The sequence below is a fragment of the Coptis chinensis genome, chromosome 5, assembly GCF_015680905.1.
Source record: "Coptis chinensis isolate HL-2020 chromosome 5, ASM1568090v1, whole genome shotgun sequence".
Taxonomy (NCBI): domain Eukaryota; kingdom Viridiplantae; phylum Streptophyta; class Magnoliopsida; order Ranunculales; family Ranunculaceae; genus Coptis; species Coptis chinensis.
In genome coordinates this window covers 5410393-5419384 of record NC_141460.1, presented here as the reverse complement: position 1 = coordinate 5419384, position 8992 = coordinate 5410393, and the positions used below count along the sequence as shown (strand labels likewise).

Genomic DNA, 8992 nt, shown 5'->3' with positions numbered 1-8992 from the left:
ATTTACAACATGTGTAGGTAAACTTTGTTTATTTAGTTCAATGTATCCATTTTAGGCTGCATCTCAAATTGTTGAACAAAAGCGTTGGGTTGCCAAGTATAGATAAGTTATGACTGCGATTTATTTATCAAAAAGAAAAAAAAAACAATTGTATAATTGAATAATCGTAGATATCTCTTAGTTTGGTGTCATGTATCTCGATGACCACAAAGAAAAAATGATGTCGCCGGTTAAACTGTAAAAGTAGAAGTAAACGAAGGGCAAAGTTGCTTAAAATGAGGTTAAACTTAAACCGCCCTAAACAGACATCAGAGAGAGAGAGAGAGAGAGAGAGAGAGAATAAACCCCACACACAGAGCAGCAGCTGCTCTTCCTGCAGAGTAACGTTCCAAAAAACAAAAAGAGGGCTATCATATCATTTATCCACTCCATTCCTCTCCTCAAACAACAAAAAAAAAAAAACAATGCTTTCAAGAGTGAATGGAGTTGTTCCTTGGATGGAAGAAGAACAAGTAGTAGTAGAACAGGAAGAAGAAGCTGTGAATAATAGTGTTCATAATGAAATGGTCTCTCTTTCCACTTTCAAATCCATGCTTGAAGATGACTGGTATACAAACACTACTACTGCTACAACTACTCAAGACATTAACAATAATAATAACAACTTCCCTTCTTCAACTCTTCTCTTCCAACAACAACAGCAGCACTCTCTTGACTCATCTTCTTCTTGTTCACCCTCTTCTGTTTTCAGTCTTGACCATCATTCTCATCTTTTAACTAACAACAACCCTTTCTTATTAACTTCTTCTTCCAATAAATCTTGTTTATCTTCACTTCTCTCTTTTGACAACAATGCTTTTGTTGATTTGAGCTATGACCCTTCATTTCTACCATCTCAAACACCATTTCTTTTAAATGATCATCATTTGGGTACTACTAGTACTACTTCTAATCATTTCATGTCTTCTTTGGCTCAAAACAATGAAGAAACTAGCTTTAATAATAATTCTTCTTCTGTTTTTGGTAACTTTGTGGGTGGGAATGATAATAACCCTTTGATGAGTTTTAATAGGTCTAAAGTTTTGAGACCACTTGAGATTTCACCTCAACTTGGTGCACAGCCAACTCTTTTCCAAAAAAGAGCTGCTGCTTTGAGACAGAATTCAGATAAAGGAGGGAATTTGATAAGGTTGGGAGAAGAAGGAATGGGGAAGAGGAAGAAGAGTAGTTATGAGGATGAGGATGATTTGAGTATGGATGGAGATGGGTCTGGTTTTAATTATGATTCTGATGAAGGAATGGGGAATGATAATAATAATAATAAGGTGGAGGAGAATTCTAAGAATGGTGGTGGGAATAACTCCAATGCGAATAGTACTATCACTGGTGGAGATCAGAAGGGGAAGAAAAAGGGCCCTCCTGCTAAGAATCTGATGGCGGAGAGACGCCGTAGGAAGAAGCTTAATGATAGACTTTACATGCTGAGGTCTGTTGTGCCCAAGATCAGCAAGGTGAAATTTTGGCGCTTACCTTCTCATTTGTATTACGTTTTTAAGTTTGATGATTAAAACAGTTTTCATTTTTTCAAAACTGGGAAATTTGATCTTGTACCAAATGGTTTATTGACATAGCTGTTTATAAGCGTATACCTTGAGCAATTTACCTTAGCCTAAACTGGAAGGAGAAATAGACCAGGTATTCTGAGTGTTGTTAAGAACTCACTTACTCAAAGCGAGCGATTCAAAATTGTGTCTTCACTCAGTTACTAATTGACTTGAATATGATAAAGGTGGACATGTTTTTTTGTATATCGTCTCTGCAAAGTGCAAACCAAGTACTTGCAAAGTTTGTCTGCATCTATTACTGATTTGATTGCACAACATGGAAATTTGAGTTGTTGCTGGGCAGAAACCATTTTTTTTTTTTTTTTTTTTTTGTTTTTTTTTTTAGACAATATAGTTATGATAGTGGTTTTCAATGATCTTGTGTTTCTAACAGATGGATAGGGCTTCTATACTTGGGGATGCGATCGAGTACTTGAAGGAGCTTCTGCAAAGGATTAATGACCTTCACAATGAGCTGGAGTCTACACCTCCCGGATCTTCACTTCCTCCTAGTACAAGTTTCCACCCCTTGACGCCGACTCCACCAACTTTACCATGCCGTGTCAAGGAGGAACTTTGCTCGAGCTCATTCCCGAGCCCAAATAATCAACCTGCAAGGGTAATAATCCTACTGATGTAATGGAATTGCTTAGTTGTCTTCTTTCAATCGAGTCCTGGTACTTAATTACTAAGTCTGCCTAGCAATTATGCAAGTGGAAATGACAAATGGGCGATTGCTTGCTTTGGTCAGCTGCATTCATCCTTCTTATTCCACTTTACTTCTGTCTTTTGCATGAATTAATGCAATTTAATTGAGTCTGATCCTCATCAGCCTCATCAGTAGGATCTGTTAATAATAATCCTCATAATTCACCGTGTGAAGTGAACTTTCCGTTTTATGCAGTTATTTATTTTGTTATTCATATATGAGAAATTTCATTGCTCTAAAATCATCAATAATATTACAGCAATAATCACAATTTGTTAGGTTCCCCACTTTCTTTGTTTCGACTGATTCTTCTGTTTTTCCTGCCAGTGAAATTTTCTATTTGCATCACTTGTTGAAACAATGAAACCTCACTGATCACTCAATATTTTCCCTGTTTGCACTTTTCAGGTGGAAGTTAGGATGAGAGAAGGGAGGGCTGTCAACATCCACATGTTTTGCTCCCGGAGGCCAGGTCTCCTGATGTCCACCATGAAAGCTCTCGACGATCTTGGGCTAGACATCCAGCAGGCTGTCATCAGCTGTTTTGATGGATTTGCTCTGGATGTTTTTCGTGCTGAAGTAAGCTTCCTTCTCTTCATCTTTTCTTGATTTTGCTAAGCGTGCTAAATATGAGACCAGCAAGTTCATTTTTGTCTATTGTCCCAAAAGCCATCCTGAAATTTGGCCGTTGTTCCCGTTAATTTTTGTCTGACTTTTAGAGGAAACCTAAGTAATGCTTAATCTATTCGCAAATTCATTGGCAACACTCATGGTTCATTGACGACCCTGCCCACCCTTTACTTTCGTCCTGATCTACTCTCCCCATATTCATGGTGATTGCCGTTTATACCTTATCCATACATTGAAAGATCTTTAAAGGTTCATATGGCCCAATAGAATTTAGTAGCTCTTCCTGCCTGAGTTATTCCCCATGTAAAATTTAGGTATTTTCACTGGTAGTCTGGTACTATTACCCACTTAAGGCATTTTCACCGCTTACGTCGGTCCATCCTCCAAACCTACGTCCCGGCACGCAAAAGGAAAGTATAAACCAACAAAGCACAACAGATATGAAAATCCTCAGAGAATGATGCATAATACTTGATTTCTTCTTATAATTGTGATCTCTTAAGATTGGTTGAATTTCTTATTATTGATATTTTTCTGTTATTTGGATAAGCACTTCAGTTTTACTCTTCACTGCAAATAATGCACTAAAGGAATCTTGTTTCTTTCAAATTTTCAGCAAGGCAAAGAAGTTCCAGATGCATTGCCCGAGACAATTAAGGCAGTACTCTTGAATTCGGCAGGCTACCATGGTGTTATGTAGTTCATTGGCTTCAGTCTGAACAGGACAGCTAGCACACACAGTAGTTGGAGTGGTAGAACCTTTTTGTTTTTGTTGTTTTTCTTTGCGTCTTTGTGGATCTGTTGTTGCAGGAGTATAACTAGCACTAGGTGTCTTTAAGAAGAGCATGATGCAAATGAAATCTGCCTCTCTTGCGATAGGTAGTGATGTTCCCAAGCCAAGTGAAATAGGTTAGAAGTGTTTAGCAAGCTTTGTAGCTTAGTGGTAGCTAGCATTCCCTTGAGCTTGGGAGTACAGATAGACATGTTATTTTCTATGTTTCAGCTTTGAAATAAAATCTCAATGTTAGAGTACGGAATGTTTTCTGTATGCTGTTAAATTGAGTTTGATCTCAGCATAACCCCCAATGATGGCTCACTACCTTGCCCTGTTAAATCTCTTATTGGAAGTGTGGATTTAAAATAATAAAACCAAAACTAAAGCAAAAGCTGGTTGATTGTCGAAGAGGCTATCCTTGTGACTTCAGATTACATTGCGCACCAGACTAAGACCTCATGAGTCCTCCAACAGCTGCTAGAAAAAGATCAATTTGTTCAACTCACCTATAGATGTAGTAATCTAATCAATCTAATCACTGAATTTTTTCTGCGACAATGGTCAATGGTTGAAGAGGTAATTACACTAAACAATGAGACTTTGTTGTGGTGGCTGTTGAATACAGTCACATTGCATCACGGGATGCTATGTCTATAACCAGCAACTGAAGTAAGAGCGATCCAGCAAGATTTCTTGACGTGGGATCTCATTGTCCCTTTGGCATATGGTATAATTTTAATCGTTAAACACAGTTCCAATGGCAATGTAGTAACCATGTAGTCACACGGTTTTAAAATGATTTTAACTAACGATTCTACATGTTTCCAGCATGTCTGTGGCTCTGTTTCTTTATATTCATCATTGGAAAACAGTTAAGTTTCTGCACTTTCTTGGACTTTATAATTGTTTGCATATGATATTTTGGTATCGGAAATGCTAACTGGGCCAGCAAATATATTGCCTTCTATCCTATGTTCTAAGGCCCAATTTTTATATATATATAATAGCAGTCTTTTTTCCTGCTCTCTGAGAGTGTCCACGTAGGCTAATTTTAAGTACCCTGTTTACTCACGAAAAACAGGGAGAGAATTTCGTCACTTAAAAAATACTTCTATCTAATTCTCGATTTTTCCTCTCTCTAATGGCTTTCTCTCTCTCGGTTTCCCCATTTCCCTCTCTTTGTCGATCTCCCTGTTTTGCCCACCCTTTATCTCCGCCCTATCTCTCGAGATCGCTCTTTCTCAAGTTTCTTAAGCGTTTCAGACACCATTTAATATCTTCAACATTATTATACTCAAAACCCATTTAATGGTTTAACCCACTTTCATTCAAAACCCACGTACCAGTAACCATTCAATAAGTTGTTGGATGCCCAAAATTTACAATGACGAAAAAAACAACAAAAAATATGAAAGAAACCCATTACAGAAATGAACTGGGGTTTATAAGAGGATTTCATTAATAGAGAATCCTGATGTTGGGTCTTCTTTGTTTTGTTTTGGATCAAATTGATAAAAAGGGGAAGTCTTTCAAGGTGGGAGCTTTGTCGTGATGTTAAAGAGTTAAAGAATATTCGAAGATTCAAGCTTGCTCTTGAGGTAAATATTATTTATTTTTGGTTTATTTAGAATGGGGTTTTGAGTTTTGTTGTTTTCATTGTCGAAATGTTTGAAATTATCTCTGTGTAGCTCAGTTCAATAGTTACACTGCCGTCTTTAATTTGCCGAAGGAGTTTTTGATATGAATTACCCATGGATTTTATAACATATGTTTTACTATTATTCACGTCTTTGGACAATTGACAATCAATGTCCAAGGAAAGAGATTCATATTTACAAACGGAGTTTTAGTGCTCAGTTCAATTTGCTACTTCAAATTTGCAAATGTCTATGCTGCCACATCCATATATATTTTTTTTCAGGCCCAAAACCAGGTTCTTCAATCATGTTAGGTGCATTCTCCACTGCCTCGGCTGTCATCTCTTCTTTTGAATTCATCAATGCCAATGTGGGTATACTTTCTTTCTTTGCCTCGGTTTCAGAAAGTGACTCAGTAGAACTTTAACTTTAACTTGATATTCAGCTTCATTTACCTGTTCCATGTGTTCAATCTGGTGGTGAGCATCCATTATTGAGTTAAGTTTCACAAAAAACTACCTGCTTCTCATCTAGGTTTATGCTTTAGGCTTCTCTGCCGCTTCCACGTTTTGGCAGCTCAATGAATCGAGTTTCTCCTACAGAGAAACAAGCTCCTTTGCAACTGATTTCTTGAGGTCTCTAACACTTGGATGCAAGCCCTGCAAAAAGGAACATCAAACAATATATCATATTTTATAATAAAATATATTTTTGATTGATAGTTGCCTCTGTATTCTTACACGTGTTTATTAATTCAATTGAATTGTTCATGGTTAAATAGAATTTGAATTATATTCTTAAAAGATTGTTAAGTTTTGAATGTTAAATTGTTATGTTTATGTACTTTTGACTAATTTCAATTTGTTTATTTTAGTTTATTTGATCTCATCATTTTTATGCGCTATTGAATTCATACAATTAATTACTCAGGAAGTTTAATGTTTGAATGGATGGATGTAGACCAAGCCTCTGTAAAGAAAATTTGTTAATCAGTCATGAGGAAACTTTCGACATCTTCCCACTTAACGTAAATTTTGATTTGTGAGGTTTTCTTATTCCACAAACCCATGCATGGGGCATACTGTTCTCCTTCTCTTTTTTTGTGTTTTCACCACCTCTATAATTTTTTACTTTGTTGGTTTGTTTAACTTCTCATATGAACACATTGTGTTACAAAATCAAATAGTTGTTTAACTTCTCTTATTGAATTGTTGTTTAAATTTGTGAAATATTTTCTACAGTTCAAATTTCCTCGACTGATGCCTATTATTACTTTACAGTTCCCTCAAATGGAACGGATGTACCCTAACTATTTATTCACTCATCCATAGTGTCTTTCTTTCTATTTATTCAATCATCCGTACATAAATAATTTAGAATGCCTCTCATGGTCATTATGGGATTGTATGTACAGTCAAAATTCATTGGACTGTGGGCTGATGCTCAACATGGATTTGATCATTGTTTGATCGTTTATTCTATGATTCTATCTTTTAATTTTGCAGTGAAATATAATATGACTCTGTCACCTCTCCCCCTATCTCTCTCGCTGCGATTTTGTTTAAGCTACGACAATTGGGGATTGTGAAGGCATCTAGACTGTTAACAAGATTCTATTTCGACCAATTGGTAATAATTTATTTTTTAATTAATTATTCTATTATCATTTTAGTGTTGTTTATTATATATAGTGTTCTAAGTGGATGCTTTTTTCTTGCCCACCTTATAATTTAGGGGTGTGCAATAGATTTTTAGGCAGACAAAATATGGATAATGAGAGGTTCTAATGTGATTTTGACCTCGATCAACTAGATGAGCCCTTCATGCGGTGTCTCTTTTTAGTTTCAAAGGTGTCGAAAGTAATAGATGGTGGGTTGAATAGTGAAATTGTACATGGGGTTGGGCATATGATGAATAGGACGAGAAGATATAAGTATCAGTTTAAACTTTAAACAATTTTGATTATACGTTTTATTAAGAAGGTGATAAATGGGATGTTTAACAAAGAGCTGAGGTTATAATGGTTGGTATTTATAGGTAATGGTGATAACAAACTTGGCAAATAATAACATTCTATAAACCGAAGATGGGATATGAGAAAACTAATTGTATGTAATAGCTATGTTCATGCATATTGCTTTCTTGCTCATAATCTATCGGTTACTACTAATTTATTAATAACTACTAGCTACTGTCTATTTGTTTTTTTGGGAGGGGTTCTAGGGACATGTTAAAAAAACACGTAAAAAAAACTCAAATTTGTCTCTCTTCTCTCTAATCTTTTCAATCTTTATATATGTTGTTTCTGTAATTTTGGGTTTCAGGCTAAACTGGCGGTACGAAGTTTGGCAACACCGTTGCGAATGTTTGATGGAATGGATGAGGAGGAGGCTCTTAAGAAAAAAGAAGAGGTGATGGATGGTCCTAGCCTGTTTTGTCTGAACGCGATAGGTTGAAGCTCCAAAGAAGAAAGAGAAGAGGAGCGTCAAAGAGAGGTAAACTAATTATGAACCATTTTGGGAAAATGCTATTGGTTTACTAGAAACTCCTATGTCTTAATTACTTAACTACATTCTATTGTATAAAACAACAAGAATACTTGATGCATGTAGCCGAAATGGAAGCAGCTAAAGCAGGGATGCCAGTGGTGTCTGTAAATCACGACAACAGTGTAGAGGGCTCAACTGTCAAAGATATTCACATGGAGAACTTCAGTGTATCAATTGGTGGTCGTGAGCTCAGGTAGATGGCGCAGTAACACTTTCTTTTGGAAGGCAATATGGTTAGTATTCTAGATACTGAATGAAGAAACAAGATTGATTCATTGTTGATTATAAAATATATATGCCCCATAGTAACTTTTGTTGAGTCATGGTGAATATGAACCATTGTGCTGGTCCTATTTGACCACTAGATTCCATTGAGATTTTTAATCACTATCGAACTCCTCAGGGTATTTCTCTGCTACTGAGTGATTTTAAAGTAAAAAATATTTTTTTAACAACTTCTTCCTTTGTTCTCTTCTTTATCTCCCATTAGTAATAGTTATTGATTGTGTTGAATTGAATTGATTTGGGGCTCTAAGTGTTTGTCACTCGTATCATCTAGATCTAACAAAATAGGATATGAAACTACTATATGTAATAAGTATAGAACAAAGATATGATGTTAATGCCTTGCATCTTCTTTCTGTAGGACTTTGTGGACACGCTTCACCCAGGCGGTCCATTTGATCCATTAGGGCTCGCAAAGGATCCTGATCAAGCTGCAATTTTGAAGGTTAAGGAAATTAAGAATGAGAGACTTGCAATGTTTGCTATGCTTGGGTTCTTCATCCAGGCATATGTTACTGGTGAAGGACCTGTTGAAAACCTTTCGGCTCACCTAAGCGACCCCTTTGCCAACAACTTGCTCACTGTTCTTCAAGGATCAGTAGAACGGACTCCCACCCTATAATTTCTCATCGGTCCTGTTTTCAGTCTCAATGGACATATGAAGGAGATATTTCAAGGCACTTAACTTTTGTACCTGCACCCCCAACTGTGTTATTACTTAATAGAGCTTTGCGTAATCACATCAAAACTCACTTTCTTTCAGGGGTGTGACCAGTATGCGTAATACTTAAATTGTTCGACTA

General features: G+C 36.4%; 1 protein-coding gene and 1 long non-coding RNA gene across 4 annotated transcripts; both read left to right on the top strand.

Moving 5' to 3' along the window:
* Positions 1-288: 288 nt before the first annotated feature.
* Positions 289-3975, top strand: ICE1 (basic helix-loop-helix (bHLH) DNA-binding superfamily protein). Its single transcript, XM_086559404.1, has 4 exons — positions 289-1511; positions 1999-2223; positions 2722-2892; positions 3560-3975. Exons 1-4 carry the CDS (start codon positions 465-467, stop codon positions 3641-3643), a joined length of 1527 nt encoding a protein of 508 aa, XP_086415530.1. The 5' UTR covers positions 289-464; the 3' UTR covers positions 3644-3975.
* An 813-nt stretch (positions 3976-4788) lies between these two features.
* On the top strand, positions 4789-8992 carry LOC147496379 (uncharacterized). Of its 3 annotated transcripts, none has more exons than XR_015196579.1 (6): positions 4789-5316; positions 5640-5729; positions 6861-6984; positions 7680-7850; positions 7968-8137; positions 8551-8992. It is a non-coding gene; the product is annotated as an uncharacterized LOC147496379 (long non-coding RNA). The 3 variants fall into 3 exon arrangements; XR_015196578.1 differs by having other exon boundaries at positions 4791-5316; positions 5640-5725; XR_015196580.1 differs by lacking the exon at positions 5640-5729 and having other exon boundaries at positions 4793-5316.